Raw genomic sequence first — 16875 nt, 5'->3', positions numbered from 1 at the left:
TTCTTCCAGATGGTTAGGTAGCTGGACGGCTGTGATTTGGGATGAATAATTAATGGTAGAGATGCACCTAATATACCTTGTAACACAAGAATCCCTATATAATTGTAAAGGGAAGGGTAAGAGGCAATGAATTAAGAACTTTGTCTTCCTCAAAACTTCTTCTGCTCTGTTCCTTTTCTTCTGAACTCTTCCCCTCATTTCTCTCTTCGTTTGCGATCGTATCATTTGGTCCGACCTGCCGGATACCATGGCCGAGGGTACTCGAGCTCGACATAACGACGACACTCTTCGCCAACTGACAGCAGCTACCAGCTACCTTGAAGTGATGCAGGATCATGAGTTGTTTGCTAAAATCTCTTAGTGTGCATTTGGACAAGAAAGTGTGGATTACCTTGGGCATGTTGTTTCTTCACGAGGTTTGGCAGTGGATAAAGCCAAAGTGGAAGTTGTAATGTCATGGCCCAAGCCCATTACTTTGAAAGGGCTACGTGGGTTTCTTGGGCTGACAAGTTATTATAGGCGATTTATCCCAAATTATGCTAAGGTGGCAGCTCCACTTACTAATTTGCTGAAAAAAGGGGCTTTTAGTTGGACATCAGAAGCTCAAGTGGCCTTTGGCAACCTCAAGCACCTACTCACTCATACCCCAGTGTTAGCTCTTCCCAATTTCAATGAGCCATTTACTATAGAGACTGATGCATCAGGATTGGGGGTGGGGGCAGTCTTAATGCAAGCAGGTCATCCAATTGCCTATTTCAGCAAGAAGCTTTTACCTAAAATGCAGTCTGACTCCATGTACGTGCGAGAGATGTATGCTATAACCCAAGCAGTGGGACGATGGCGCCAATATTTGTTAGGGCGAAAATTCTACATACTCATTGACCAGCTGTAGTTTGAGGGAATTAATAGCCCAGGTGATTCAAACACCTAAACAAACAAAGTGGCTCACAAAACTTCTGGGCTATGTCTTTGAGATTCATTACAAACCGGGCCGGGAAAATGGAGCTGCAGATGCCTTGTCAAGAGCCCATGAGCCCACAACGCTAAGCTTAGCCCAACAAGTTGCATCTAACACATCTGATTCAAGCACACCGAGTCAACTCACCATGCTGAACCAGGTGCTATCATCTCAACCAATTTGGGATTTCTTACCTGAATTACGACAAGCCATTGAAGCCTCGTCAGAGTTGCAACGCATTCACGCAGCTTTACTCGCCAATGATCCATCTACCGCCGGGTATACCATCGCTAATGGACTTTTATTATTTGAGAATCGTTTTGTGGCCGATTGCTCACTGTGTCAACAGGTAAAACCTATTCATACCAAACCTGCGGGTCTATTATAGCCATTATCAGTGCCTGAATTGGTTTGGGAGGACCTCACTATGGATTTCATCACTTGTTTACCCCTTAGCTCCGGCAAGTCCGCAATCATGGTCGTGGTGGATCGCCTGAGTAAATATGCACATTTTGTGGCTTTGCCCCCAAAATTTTCGAGCCATATTGTTGCTGCCTCCTTCCTCACATGGATTGTTCGCTTACATGGCTTGCCACGCTCCATAGTCAGTGATCGTGATCCCATCTTCATGAGCTCCTTTTGGAAAGAACTCCACCGTCTCCAAAGAACACAACTTGCCATGAGTACGGCCTATCACCCTCAAACAGACGGCCAAACTGAGGTTGTAAATCGGTGTATCGAAACTTACCTCCGTAGCTATGTTGATGAGGTGCCAACTGATTGGGTCAAGTACTTGCCGTGGGCGGAGTACTGGTATAATACTGCCTTCCACTCCTCAATTGGGACGACACCCGACCTCCACCAACAATTGTTCGCTATTTTCCAGGTACGTCTGCTAATGCTGCCGTTGACCAAGATTTGCAGGCGAGGGATGCAGCTCTTACACTCCTCAAACAAAATCTGCAACGCGCCCAATCTCGCATGAAGTCCCAAGCTGATCATCATCGTAGCGATCGGGAGTACCAAGTCCACGATTGGGTATGGGTAAAAATTCAACCATATCGGCAGACTTCCTTGGTTAAACGGTTGCATCCCAAGCTTTCAAAAAGGTTTTTTGGACCATATCAGATCCTAGAACGAGTGGGAAATTTGGCATACCGGCTCGATTTGCCGCCAGGGACGCAGATCCACAACGTTTTTCACATCTCTCTGCTGAAGCCGTATGTGGGATCGCCTCCAGCCACTTCTTCAGACCCATTCTTCCCCATTCCACCGGCAGATCCGTCGCCTCTGGTTATTATTCAACAGCGTACAGTTCGTCGCCGAAATGCACAAATCCTCCAAGTTCTTGTGCAACGGGAGGGTCTTCCGCCAGAGGATTCTACTTGGGAAGATTTTCAGGCTTTGCGTCGTCGATTTCCCCATTTGCACCTTGAGGACAAGGTGCTTTCCCCAGGCGGCGGTAATGTTGCGAATATGGATCTGAGTGGTGGAGACTCGGGCAGCAGCAACTCAAGCGGGAAGACACCACAGCCACGTCGCTCGTCACGCGTAATCAAACGCCCTGGTATTCTTGATATTTACCAGACTTAGGCGCATGTTAGTTTCTTCCAGATGGTTAGGTAGCTGGACGGCTGTGATTTGGGCTGAATAATTAATGGTAGAGATGCACCTAATATTCCTTGTAACACAAGAAACCCTATATAATTGTAAAGGGAAGGGTAAGAGGCAATGAATTAAGAACTTCGTCTTCCTCAAAACTTCGTCTGCTCTGTTCATTTTCTTCTGAACTCTTCCCCTCATTTCTCTCTTCGTTTGCGATCGTATCAAACTACCTCTGAAGTTAACATATATATGGCAGGGACTGTGGATGGTAAAAGAAGTCGTCTCCGTGTGTTTAACCTTATAGGATAGGACAAACTGTTAATTCCTTCATGCTACATGAACTGATTGGTTATTTGATAATATATAGTGATGCTTAATGACAAATATAATGGATTTTTACGAGGATTTCATGCTATAAAAGGACTAATGGACATGGCTTGATCAAAGTGTACGCTCTTCTGCTCTGGGTTTCCATTAATTTGTCTGTTAAGTGAACTCCAGGAGAGAAGAGATGAGCCGATCCTTATCTAAGTGGTTAATGATGGGTCGTAGGAAGCATCAATAAGAAAACTCGCATGGCGGATCTCTGTGATGTTTTTATAAACCACAGGGGGATGGATACCAAGCATACTATAGCTGGGTTGCTTTACGATCGCCTCACCCATTTAAAACTCAAGCCATTCTTGGATTCCAAGAGCATGATGCCAGGAGACGAGCTATGGAAGAGCATTGAAAGTGGCATACGAGAGTGTAAGGTTGGGGTGGCTATCTTCTCACCAAATTATTGTCATTCTTACTACTGTCTTCATGAATTGGCTCTCATGACAGAATGCCAGAAGAAAATCATTCCAATCTTCTATGACGTCAATCCTTCTGATCTTGTGCTTGTGGATAATGGCACTTATTCTGCCAAAGGCCTGAATAGGTACAGATGGGCGCTTGAGCTGGCCAAACGCAGGGTTGGCCTCCCTTTTAATTCCCGCAATGGGTGAGTTTCCCCCCCCCCCCCCTCTTCCTTTTGGTTTGAGATACATATATCTATGAGCGAATATGAATGTTCTCAGTAAGCATTTTAAGGTTTTAAGACATTCTTTATAACATTCTAATTGTTTTTCAATGAATCGATCTCAAGGAATTGGCCGGGTTTACTAAATAAAGTTTCAGACAGTGTGGTGGAAAGCTTGGTGGAGACAGAAGTAGAAGATAAAAATTTGGAGCACTAATAGAAACACGTACTACACCTCTCTTCATGTTAAACAAAAGGTGCATAGATGTTGCCAACACAGAGTTGCTCTAGTGTTGAGATCAATATTTCTTAGTAAAGACCTCATGGGTTTAACTCTTTCACCAACTACATTTATTATGTAATGCCCCCATGATGCAGGATTACAATCCTCGACAGCCAAAATTGGGGCGGCCATCTAGAGGCCGTGCTGGATGGCCGCCACGTGTCCATCCAACAAAATCCTAATCGTTGGTTGTATTTTTCTATAAATTGATAAATTTGAACCGGTTCTAAAACTAAACCAACTCAATCATTGTCCCCGACAAGAAGGACGCCAATGGATGACAAAAAGAAGCAGCAGCCGAAGAGAGTGGTGGTATGTGGAGGTGGAGTCATCGGGGTGTGTTGTGCTTATTTCTTGGCCAAAAAGGGAGCAGCAATCACTCTTGTAGAGAAATCATCGATCACTTGTGCTGCATCAGGTAAGGCAGGCGGGTTCCTTGCCCTACTGGTGCGACAACGAACCCATTTCGGAACTTGCCAGAGCCAGCTTCAACCTCCACCGTTCCCTTTCACTCCAACTCGATGGCACCCACAATTACGGCTACCATCCCCTCCACGCCCTTGGGCTCATCCTCACTGACCAGCACCAGTTCATTTTATTTCACCATTAAAGACATTGAGTAAAACCAAAATTTGAGTGCGCGTGCGTGTGTGTTTGGGAATTGGGATTCAAAATTTACCTGTTGGACGAGGATAGATTTTTGGGTCTGTGGGTTTGCCACCCTGGGCTGAATAATAGATGAGAAAGAGAGCATGAGTAGTAATGGCTGCTGGGTCTCGCGGCTCCTTGGGGGGGCAAAAAGAACACCAAATGTCTATTTAAATTCCACGCAATCAAATCCACATTCCTCATGTTGAAGTCAAACTACAAACATATCACTTCTCTGTGTCTTCTGGTTGTTTCTTCCTGATGAGAAAGCTTTGTCCGAATTATGATCGAGAAGATGGATTGGAAACAATGCTGGAAGTGCCCATCCCTGAGGAGATGTTTGGGTGCAACACCAAGAACAGTGGCCTGTCATGGCACATCATGAAGTCATGGATGAAATCCCATGTCCACAGATCATCAGCAACGGCGTCCGCCGTAGATGGTGGTGGTCGGAGCATCGATTTAGGTTTTTTCCTCCATGGATGACAATCGATGTTGATAGAGAAAGAAAGGAAACGCGTCGAGAGAGAGAGAGAGAGAGGAGCAAGGTTTTTGAAAATTTGGAAATGGTGGAACGAAGACGATGAAGACGATGCAGCAGGGTTTTTGAGTTTTTTTTTTTTAATGAGTAACCGACTTGGTTTACTATTTGGTTCATTCATCTGAACCGAATTTTTTTACACTGGTTTAATAGGAAAACCAGAGGAAAAACCATGTTTCAATCAACGGACTTGCTTTTCTAGGTGACATGTGGCGGCCATCTGGAGCGGCCGCTGGATGGCCGCTCCTTGGGTGGCCGCAGAGGATGTAATCCCCCAGGATGCATGCTTGTTAGAAAGTAATTTTCATTAGATTCTTGCTCTTTTTGGGTAAATCCTTGGAGTGTAAGGGCATGGAAAGTATGCCTACGACTACGAGAACTATATTTAATGAGAAAGAGCTTTTTTTTTTTTAATTTTATTATTAATTCTTTTGGTTTAGAAATGACAAGCTAGGAGCCTAGGAGCCTTTTGCTCCCAATTCCCAAAGCGTTGCTGGCCAGAGGAGTCAAAGGGAAGTAACACCACAAAGTGGTTGGGGCTTTGCTCTCAATTCCCTTTAACTGCTAGCAAGGTTTTCGATCTTATTGCAATCTTCGTGTCGTTATCAATCTTTTCAACCACTTGCGGATCAATTGTTCTGTAAGAAGTAAGAACATGCTTTTTCTCTTGTGTTTGATTGTATATGTAATAGTGACTTGACTTCCATTGCTTTTCTCCCAATGTCAGGGTTTATTCCGGCTGGCGACCTAGTGTGACAACTGACAACGACGGACGGACGACGTTTTGGAAAGAGTGTAGAGACTAGGTTTTGCTTTTGCTTTGCAAAATTTGTTGTCATCATAAAATTGTCACAGCTACGTAACTGAAAAGAAATCCACTTGCCATTCCTTTTATCAGTTGTCACTTTCCTTTTTTTAATATTATATATATAAACAACAGTGTGATCATACATATAAGGTGAGACAGGAAAATAGAAATCATACATATAAAGTAAGACAGGAAATGTCATGAGAATTGACTTTGATTATATTATGTATTTATGTTGGTGTTTTTTCTTTTTTCTTTTTCTTTTCAAATATCTAATAAAATACATTAATTTTCAATTTCTTTACCTCTATCGGCTAAATAATATTTTTCTTACTGAATAATGTACTAGAATGGTGGAAAAGAGAATTAATTACCTATTGCAAAGGCCTCATATGACCTGAATCTCAGGTAAAAACGAAGGAGAGAAAGAGGAAGTTATATTATCTTGAGAGTCTGCTGCCAAGTCAATATGCTTAAGTCTAATTGGGTGGAATCAACTTGTCGTGTCATGTATCAAATTGGGGGAACCAACTTGTCGTGTCATGCATGGTTTGGTGTAAGACAAGAATGGAAAATATATTCTAGTTAAACGAATCTTTGTTAAATTAAAATAAGTGCGTATAGATCATATCCCCATGGCATGGCATGGCATGGCAATGCTTTGATCCTTCTTTGCCATGCTTTGATCACTTCTACCAAAAAACAAAATAGGATTCTGTGCTTGGTCACTCTAATTTGCTTATAAAGGACGATCACTCTCTCTGTATCTCCGTAATGCCAGTTTTCCTTTATCAGTTTTCCTTTATCAGTTTTTCCTTCCAGCTAGTGAACTGCAGAAGACATGAAGCAATACTTATCAAAGTGTTTCATGGCTGTCAGCAACTATGAGATGAGCTTATGAACCAAGGAACGAGAGTTCGCCCAATATCGCCGGTTCGCTACCTAGCGAACCGACCGATATGGTGAAATCTCGCCGACATATCGACGAGATTTCGCCGATATGTGATGCCGGAAAGCCCCCGTAAATAAACCGTCAATGGAAGAAGCTCCGGCGGGCGGCCCCAGCTTCTTCCTCTCTTGATCTGACCTTTCTCAGACATTCTTCATTGGCTCCTCTCTCCTTTTGTAATAACCGTCCAGCCCATCCATCAAGAAAACAACGATGAAACCCAGAGTCTCTTCCCCGTTTATCTGTCTCTGTTTTTTCCTTTTCACCGCCTCTGCAACCGCATTCAACATCAGCAAGATCCTTAGCCAAAGCGGTGATTTCAGCAGCTTTAATGATCTCCTAACAAAGTCCAACTCGCTTCCACGATCAACAACCATGGAAGCATCACCGTTCTTGCCCTCAATAATGGTGTAGTTGGTTCTCTTTCCGGCAAATCAGATGCTTTGGTGAAGAACATTTTGGAACTTCATGTGATTCTTGGTTACTTTGATACACAGAAGCTTCAGAAACTCTCAAACAAGAGAAGATGAAGACCATGGAGACCAGAGAGTAGCTCCTGCTCATCTCTGGATTTTACTCTGCGCACCTTGAGACGCCGGTTTTGAAATCACTGAAGCCGGTGATGAACTCCTATAGCTTTAACTACTTCTGGGTTTTCCGATCTCTAGCTTCCAATGACCAAAACCATCATGAACAAGGCAACAAGAGACGTTTAGAAGATATTATCTTATTGCCGGATTCGTGGATCTCTCGGTTGGTAGCCGTAAGACTCCTTCTTCTTCTACATATCTCCCCTTTTCCTCCGCCTTCTGGTCCTTTCTCGGTTTCTCCTACCCACCTCAGAGCACAGAGCAGTACAGAAGATAAAAGGGGTCTTGAAGTTTCGCCGGAAAATCGCTGATTTTCCGACGAAATTTTGATGTTTCGCAAAAAATTCGTAGTTTCGCCGGAAAATCGACGATTTTCCGGCGATATTTTGAAATCTCGGTTTCGTTGTGTTTTTTATTTCGCCCATTGGCGAACTTGGCGAATTTCGTCGAAATCTCGGCGAAATTCGCCGATATATTGTTCCATGGGTGTAACTGTCAAAGAGAGAGAAGCTCTTATTTTCTAATGTCTGTAGCATGTAGGCATAGAAGTAGAGGTGTAAATGGATAATCAAAATCTACTTCTGAATTCGCATCTGCATCCTTTTAGGGGTTTTTGAATCCGTCCGATTATCAATAGGATGCGGACCATAATAGGATGCGGATATGGTCTATTCCTTTGTTACCAAATATTATCCGTCTGATAAAATTATCCGATTAAGTTATTTATTTAGATTTAGGGATAATTACTGTTGCCCCCCTGTACTTTGATTTTATTACTAATAAAACCCTGTTCTTTACAAAGTTACTGTTGTTCCCCTTCCTTATAACGGTGTTAACTTGCCGTTAAGTTTAAATATGTAGTGTCTAATTTGTCCTTCACTAAATTAAGAAATCAAAAGACGATGCTATCCAATTTATAAAACCAGATTAAATGTCAATTTACCCTAAACTTCATTTATTATGACTTAATGAAATGGGCAAAATCCAAATACGATTTGGTTTCCCACCTTCACTAAACTTCATTTATTTTGAATTAAAGAAATGAACAAAATCCAAATCCAATTTGGTTTCCCACCCTCACTAAATTTCATTTACTTTGAAATTTTTTTAGGTGATATCCACTTTCCAATTTGAGTTGAATTTGATTTTCCTTCTTCTTCGGTTTCTATTTGAGTTTTGTTCAATCATTCTTTCTTTATTTGGTGGTTTATTTTATTTTATTTTATTTTTGAGAATAAAACGGATTATAGTTATTTTTTTTATCCACAGTTAATTAAAGGTACTATTGTAACTTGACAAAAAGGTAAATAAGTAAAGAGATAAGTATAAGGGTATTTTGAGGGGTTTTTGAGAAAATATAAAGATGTCACATCATCAGTTAACTAACGGAACTTAACGCTAGGGGGCAATAGTAATTATAGACAAAGTTGAAGGTTGGATTAGTAATTTTGAAAAGTACAGGGGATACAGTAGTAATAAAATTAAAGTACAGGGGGCCAATAGTAATTATCCCTTAGATTTATTGTTCTTGTTTTTATAAATTTTACCTATGATATGTGATTATTTTTCTACTAAAATATCTACCAAAGTTGTTAAATTCTTAAATTTCAAACCTAGCCCTCACAAATAAAAAGGTAAAAATGAAAATAGATAGTCAAAAACTTGTATTCAATTCATATTCATGTTCCTTTAGAAAAATCTACTTAAGAAAATAACTATCCGATTATCATCCGAATCCATCCATATTCATGTTCCTTTAGAAGAATCTACTTAAGAAAATAACTATTCGATTATCATCCGAATACGACAGAATCCGTCCGAAAACCGATAGGATATTATCCGAATCCGTCCGAATATAATAGGATGCGGATATGGATATACCACTATCCGATCCGAATCCGGTCCGTTTACGCCCCTAGGTAAAAGGTTAATTCTTTTCTCTTTTTATTTTTTTTTTAAATTTTTGGTAAGAAGAAGTACTTTATTAATTACGAAGAAAGCCTCTAGACGCTTACACCTAAGGAAGTCAAAGAGTAGGATTTAAGTTAAAAAAGGGGATGTCTATACACAAACTAATCCTAGATTAATACTGAAGATTTTGCAAGCTTGTTTGCAGCAAAATTCGTCTCTCGGGGAACATTAGCGATGATACATGTGGTGAACGATTCACCTAACTTGATGATGTCATTAATTAAGTGGTTGAGTTTCTAGCTGTGGCGAGATATTGGATTGAGAATATTGAATACAAGCGGTTGATTATTGCTTTTCACATGGACATTCGAGAGTTGAAAATCTCGTGCGAATGAAAATCCACACCGAATGGCTTGGGCTTCTGAGATATGGAATTTTTGACATCCTGTTCCTTGGCCAAACGCAAAGACCACCTGATGGTTATGGTCACGTGCTATCCCTCCAATTCCTGAACGAATCGGTCCTGGAAGAAGGTTCATTTTACTTAGAGGCGGACCTATGAAGAGGCCGAGGGGGGCCATGGCCCCCCCCGGATTTTTTATATAAGTTCTCTTAATTCCCTTGTTTTTTCCATTTTTTTCTCTTCCTATATGTGAAATATCGCTATTTGGCCCCCCCAATATTGAGAACAATTTTTAAAGGTAAAATAATGGGCACATATGTCATTCCTAATTAAAAATTAATTCCTCAATCCCTATTTATTTTTCCCAGTATTATCTTTTATCTTTTCTTCCTATTTATTTTCTTTTGTTTCTATAAACATGGCTAAAGGAAATTTTTGAAAAAACATCTTATTAGGTATTCAAAAATCAAAATGTCATTCATAATTAGAGAGTAACTCTTCAATATTTATTTATTCTCTTCGCTTTCTATAAGTGGTTAAAGAAAATTTGGAAAAAAAAATCTACTCCACAATTAGGTACTCTTTCTCTTTCTCAATTTATTTATCGTTTCTCTTTTTCTCCTTTTTTTTTTATTCCTTTTATTTGATTTTATATTCTATGTTTCTTTATTTCTTCTGTAATTTTTGTTATTTGATTTTGAATTGTGAATAAAATATCTATAATTAGTAGGTAACTAATTGCCATTGGTTTGCATCTCTTACCTAAAAAAAAATTTGGTTTACAACTCCTACCAAAGAAAATATTGGCTTGCATCTAACTTTTTAGGGTTGAATTCATGTGTATATATTTTTTCTATATTGTTACTTTAATTTTACCTATATTTTGTCAAAAAAAAATCATTATCAATAATTTACCTTTTTTTTCAAATTTGTGGGCCCCACAAAATATATATGAGTCTATTCTTTAATATAATAAAATAATTTAGAGGTGAGACTTCAAATGAATTTTATAACGGCCCACATAATATGTGTGACAAAAAAGTATTAGTGCTTCCCTAACGGGAAGTTTATCTGGCTTTCGTTCTTTGCCCCCCCCCCAATATTTCATCCTAGGTCCGCCCCTGATTCTACTAACATCCGAGAGTAATTTTTTTCTTTTCTGGATGAGTGCAAATTCAAGATCTCTCCATGGAAATTGAACTTTTAACCGTTCAATTAAACTACCATTGGCAAGAGTGTTCCTCAACGCAGGACGGAAGCTCAACTCCTCGCATTCTCCAATGTCAACTCCTCGCATTCTCCAATTCTCATTTGATTAAATTATCAACATTTGATCAGCTGTTTGGCGAAAGAAATTTAACGTGGAAAGGCCAAAAAGTAGGAACCGCAGGATGCTGTGGGTCCCATTCACCCTAAAGAATCTGAAAAGATTATATAAAATTTCTTCTCTTGTTTTCTTTCGTATTGAACACAGATCCCAGACTTCAGAGCCTTGCCGAGGAAGAAACGAAGAGATCCAGAGAGAGAAAAGTGGTTGACAGGTGAAGGATTTCTTTCTCTCTCTATGTGTCTGTCGTATTGAACCCTTGAAATTGCTTAACCGTTAAGTCGTGATTTTGGACGGTCAGATTCGAAATATCTGTTGAATTTCAATGGTCAAGATCAAAATTTTAACCGAAATTTTAATCTGACGATCGGCTTGACAGGACGTCAGGACCCAAGCAAGTCTCGGCTTGACAGGACGTCAGGACCCAAGCAAGTCTCATTGAACCCTGAACCAAGAAATGGGCAAAATAATAAATGTGATCTTTCAACATGCTGTAAGGTGAGTAATGAACCCAAAACCCAGAATCCAAAAAAAAATAAAAAATAAAAAGAAAAAAGAAGAAGAAGAAGAAGAATGCTACAACGTGAGGGTAAGGGTGTCAATCGGCACAGTTTCGGTAATTAACTGTACCAACTTTGAAACTTTGAATATTGAAAACTAGAACCGAAAACTATACTGTACCGAATTTACACGGTAAGATATGTTTTTTTTTTTTTGCCAAATTTAACTTCATTTTTTTACATTTTTTTTAATGAGGTTCATCCGAGCTAGTTTGCGCGCACCACGATTACATCCTCAAATTAATGCTGCCGAATGGGTGCGAACCCAAGACATCCCCGTGAGAGATAGAGTCTTTAACCGCTTTACTAACCCATCATTGGCAGTAAGATATGGTTTCAGTATTTGCAAAAAGGGTTCGGTACGGTTTCAATATTAAATCGGTACGAGAGAATGGTTTGAACACAATATCTAATGCGATACACTTTTGGTACGAACAAACCAATATCACTTTTGTTGTTAATTCATTAAGATCCTAATGAAATTGCGACCAAATAATTTATAGAATTTGATATTAACAAAGACAAAGCAAGTAAATCTAATTAATAGAGACAAAAACAAATTAATCTAAGAAGATGAGTAAATGACGAAACGAAAAACTGAAAATAGGAAATTATTGATAGGGTAAAAGTAAAATGTTTTCATTGTAAAATTACATTTATATCTCTTCATTTGGTACGGTACCAATTCGGTACGGTTTCGGTACATACCGATGGTATGATTACCTAAAACCGGAACTATACTAAAGAAATTCAGTTTCGGTACGTACCGTACCAAATTTTGAACGGTGTGGTTTTAGACGGTATAGTAAAGTACGGTTAAACGATTTTAATACACAATTGACATTCTAAGGTGAGGGAGACTGACTTTAGGCAAATTTTGTTGGCCCCATACGAAGGGGAATCAACTTTTGATGTGAAAAATTGGGGGAATCAACTTTTGGTGTCGGATAAACAACATTTTAGTCAAACGAATCTTTCTTTATATACATAATGGAAACAAAATTATATACATATAATAGAACATTCTTTCTTTATATACATAATGGAAACAAAATTATATACGTATAATAGAACATTCTATCTACATCATTTTTGATTAGCGTGCAAGGTCATCAAAAATGTTAGGAGGGATTTTACAAACTGACAAAAACTCGCTAAATGTCAGCACCTGTATTTAACTCCCGAATGTGGTGATGAAAAACACAATAGTTGAACTGTTGCCAAAGGTCTCGAATGTTCGCCACTAACTCTTCAGCGAACCAAGGAATACACCCATTAAGGTTTTATTTTGTTTTTTTATTGAAACCCAAAAAAAGCAAACCGGATGGTCGGGCACTTTAGATCTACACCGTAATTAAGCTCCTAAGGTGAGGATGCAAAAGAAGGGGGAAAAGTGATTCAGAAAGGAAACAAGTGGTTAAGGAAGAAAGAAAAAAAGAGTGAGAATCACTGTAACCCTAAAAAACATGAAATACTTGCTCTTATACAGACGACCGCTTTGCATCTCCTTAACGCCATTTCTCCTCTTCTGTTTTTCCTTCTTGCAGGTGAATTTCAAAGAGATGAAGCAATACTTATCCAAATGGTTCATGGGTGTTAGCACCTACGAGAAATTTCTCATGCCTCGTTCCCCTGTGATATTTATAAACCATAGGGGAATCGATACCAAGCATACTATAGCTGGGTTGCTTTACGATCGCCTGAACCATCTAAAATTCAAGCCTTTCTTGGATTCCAAGAGCATGAAGCCCGGAGATGAGCTATTGAAGAGCATCGAAAGTGGCATAAGAGAGTGTAAGGTTGGGTTGGCCATCTTCTCACCTACTTATTGTCATTCTTACTACTGTCTGCATGAATTGGCTCTCATGACAGAATTCCGGAAGAAAATCATTCCAATCTTCTATGATGTCAATCCTTCTGATCTTGTGCTTGTGGATGATGGCACTTATTCTGCCAAAGACCTGGACAGGTACAGATGGGCGCTTGAGCTGGCCAAACGCAGGGTTGGCCTCCCTTTTGATTCCTGCCATGGGTAAGGGTCATCGAACTATAGGTTTTTTTCTTTTTCTTTTTCCCTTTTCTTTTGGTTTGAGATATATATATGAATAAATGTGAATGTTAATTCTCCTTAAACATTCTAATTATTTTTCAATGAATCGATCTCAAGGGATTTGTTGGGTCTACTAGATAAGGTTTCCGACAGCGTGGTGAAAAGCTTGGAGGAGACGGAGGCAGAAGAGAAAAATCTCAGGCGTTATTAGGAACACGTCGCTGCCAGAGGAGTCATCGTCGTATTCATCGTTACCTCTGTAATCTTTTTTACTTTTTTCTTTTTCCTTGTAAAAACGGCAAGCTTTTGCTTAATTGCATTTTTTCTGTGGTTATGAATATTCTCAATAAAAACTTCAAGCTTACTCGTGCATGCTGCAAGATAAAACCTACTATTGCACGATTAGCGGCAACAGAAAATAGAACAGAGCTTGTGGGATGGAAGATAAGAAAGGTGACGACTACTCGATCCACAAATCCGTGCTTTTGTGCTCTGTAAGCCATGATCACTATTCACTATCTCAAGCTGTCACTGTGACTGTGCTTAAATCGCACTTCAAGAGTGTTGCTTTCAGTGTTGAGCACTGCTGCCATTGGTGAAGATCACTTTTGATCTCACCGATGGCAGTTTAGTGCTACGCATTAAAGTGAAGAAGAGCCAGTATAAGGAGTCGAATCCAAGCCAACCGTTCATTTTAAACGTTTGCGCTTTAAACACACGAGAGAGAATTGACCGCAAGAACGCGTTTCGTTGTCTGCAGCGGCTTCCACCGTCCTTTCTCCCAAGATCTGGGTTTATTCCGGCCAGCAACTGACTGCGACGACGGCGATCGTTTTGGGAAGAGGATAAAGACAAGAGGATTTGTACGTGCATGGTGCATATAGGTTTAGGGTTCATTGGATTCAACCATTTGATGGATGAATCAATATCTTAATTGGATCAGATCAGTTTATTAAAAGAAGAAAAAAAACAAAAAGTTAAAATGTTTGTGCTTTAGAGATCCCATGCAGAGATGCGTAACCTGGGATCCAGGAGTACCCAGCTTTAATGTTTGTCCACTGTCGCTGTGCTGCTTGCAGTCAGAACTCAAAAACACACACCGACTGCGTTGTGCAAATGCAGAAATATTAGCTGACGTAGTCAAGAGGTGTTTACCTGTACAAATAAGTTTATATAAGATGCAATCATATGAATACAAGGATGCAAGACTACATATCTGTAACACACTCCCGTACGCGCTGCACATCTATGATTGCAAACTTGTTATGTAAAAGAAGAAACTTAGGTAGAGAGAGAGAGAGAGAGAGAGAGATTTTGGTAGAAGCATCAATAACCTGGTCTACAGTGTAGATAAACTAAACTACTGACGAACATTTTCTAGCGATAAGCTCCCGGACATGTTGGATATCAATCTCAAGATGCTTGGTTTGAGAGTGAAAGACAAGGTTAATATTAAAAAAGGTGGCATTCAAGTTATCACATTAATACACCATAAGAATATCAGGTATGAGGACCCCAAGTTCTTCTCGAAGAAAACGAAACCAAACAATCTAAGTTGTTATCAGAAGCAATTGCACGGTATACTTGACCTCAGTGGAGGAGCAAGATAGTGCATTGGTTGCAGGAACTACATGAAATCAAGTGGTTACCAGAGAAATGCTAGATTGGACTAAAAGAATAAAGCCCATATGTGGTAGTCCCTTTGAAATAGACACGGAAGTGGTTGCTACAGGGGCATTGCAGTGGGCTTGGTTGTGCTCATAATGGCCTGCTGGGCTTGTGCCATTGTTTCTTCTAGAGAGCAGAGTTCAAATATTCATTTTGTTGAGCTTTTAATGTTCGATGCTTTCTATGATTCGTGCTTGTGATTGCAGAAATCTTCTTTAGTTCTCTGTTGAATTGTGTGTATGTCAGCTGTTTGCAGGTTTTTCAGTCCTGTCTTTCTATCCAGTCTTTCGCTCTTTTTGGTAGGAGGTTCGCATGTGTAAATTAATTGCAATACCCTACCGCTCCTTGGGTTTTGGATGGGACAGTGTGCATGTGTTGTTTGGTTTCTAGGTTTTTTTTGGGCCAAGGTTACAAGGTTGTGTGCAGAAGTTTGCAGATAAAGAGGAGTTAACTATCACAATATCCTTGTCGTGGTTGAATTTTTGGTTTTAGATGTTGGTAATGTTGATTCTTAAAGCTTTTTCTTTGGTTGCTGGCGGGATCTGACTCCTTAATGATTCGCCTTGTAGGTGGTAAGCTAGGAGTCCAGATCCTCACCCCGTCGGGGGAGCACAGACTGCTCCCCGACGGCTTCCCACCCACACAAATACGTGGGGCCCACAAGTGAAAAACACTTTTTGAAAAAGAAAAAAAATTCAAAATTTCACCTGTGGGCCCCACGTGTTTGTGTGGTTGGGAAGCCGTTGGGTAGCAGTCTGTGCTTCCCCGACGGGGTGAGGATCTGGAGTCGTAAGGTAGTTGGTGGAGGGATTCGTGGTGGGCTTGGACCTAATGTCTGAAGTGTGTTTAGGTTCAGGCGATATTGGGGAAATCAGTTGGGATTTTTTTTCTTCTTCTTTTCCTGGGTATATTGTAGTGCTTTAGTTGAGGTTCCGTTTAAAATTTTTCGTATGGTCATGATAGTTTGGATTGGTGGAATTTTATTGAATCCTCTTTTGGAACTATTGGTAATTTAGATTAGGTGCATACTATTTGGAGTGTAGTAGCATAGATAATTTGGAAGGCAAGAAATGTTTATTTATTTAAAATGTTTGAACCCAGTCTAACTACTTTTCTATGGTCCCTAAATGTTTTATTGCAGGATATTAATAGTTTCTTTCTTAGGTAGAATTTGCATATGCCGTAGTTGGAGTGTCTGTCTCAAATATGTGGTTTGCTTCATTAGGTGTATTATTTAATGTTTTGCATCTGTGATTGATGGAAATTGATCACATTTCTTTTTTTCATGTTTTCTTGGATGGTTCATTGGATTCAACAACTTCTAGTAGTGGTCGTGGAGGGGTCATCAAAACATCCTCTGGCTCCTTTGTAGTTACTCGAATGAAAGTAGGTTGGGTTCTATTTGCACCACAAGTGGAGCTTGAAGCGATGTACGGACATTCTTCAAGTTGCTTTTACTATAGGGATAAGGAATATCATGCTTTTTTCTGATTGCAAGGGCTGTGGTCTCAAGTTTACATGGTGATTCTAGTGCTCTGGATTGGAATTGTTTAAACTTAGTCCAGCTA

At 39.9% G+C, this 16875-nt stretch overlaps 2 protein-coding genes across 2 annotated transcripts; both read left to right on the top strand.

The window, feature by feature from the left end:
* The first annotated feature begins 1433 nt into the window (after positions 1-1433).
* On the top strand, positions 1434-2551 carry LOC149008875 (uncharacterized). Its single transcript, XM_089160878.1, has 2 exons — positions 1434-1844; positions 2087-2551. The coding sequence occupies exons 1-2, from the start codon at positions 1434-1436 to the stop codon at positions 2549-2551; spliced, it is 876 nt and encodes a 291-aa protein (XP_089017004.1).
* A 587-nt stretch (positions 2552-3138) lies between these two features.
* On the top strand, positions 3139-13625 carry LOC149008874 (uncharacterized). The gene is made up of 2 exons (XM_089160871.1): positions 3139-3522; positions 13137-13625. Exons 1-2 carry the CDS (start codon positions 3139-3141, stop codon positions 13623-13625), a joined length of 873 nt encoding a protein of 290 aa, XP_089016997.1.
* The last annotated feature ends 3250 nt before the right edge of the window (positions 13626-16875 follow it).

This window comes from Hakea prostrata, chromosome 7 (assembly GCF_041222555.1).
Source record: "Hakea prostrata isolate BN-2017 chromosome 7, UWA_Hpros_2, whole genome shotgun sequence".
In the NCBI taxonomy this organism is placed as follows: Eukaryota; Viridiplantae; Streptophyta; class Magnoliopsida; order Proteales; family Proteaceae; genus Hakea; species Hakea prostrata.
The sequence above is the reverse complement of the archived record's forward strand: the minus strand, read 5'-3'. Positions and strand labels throughout refer to the sequence as shown.

Excerpts from the sequence above, each read along its gene's own strand:
- LOC149008875 (XM_089160878.1), top strand. The coding sequence starts at position 1,434 with ATGGTCGTGGTGGATCGCCTGAGTAAATATGCACATTTTGTGGCTTTG. Across the intron at positions 1,845-2,086 it reads AATTGTTCGCTATTTTCCAG|ATCCTAGAACGAGTGGGAAA; the intron begins GTACGTCTGCTA and ends GGACCATATCAG.
- LOC149008874 (XM_089160871.1), top strand. The coding sequence starts at position 3,139 with ATGGCGGATCTCTGTGATGTTTTTATAAACCACAGGGGGATGGATACC. Across the intron at positions 3,523-13,136 it reads TTGAGCTGGCCAAACGCAGG|GTGAATTTCAAAGAGATGAA; the intron begins GTTGGCCTCCCT and ends TCCTTCTTGCAG.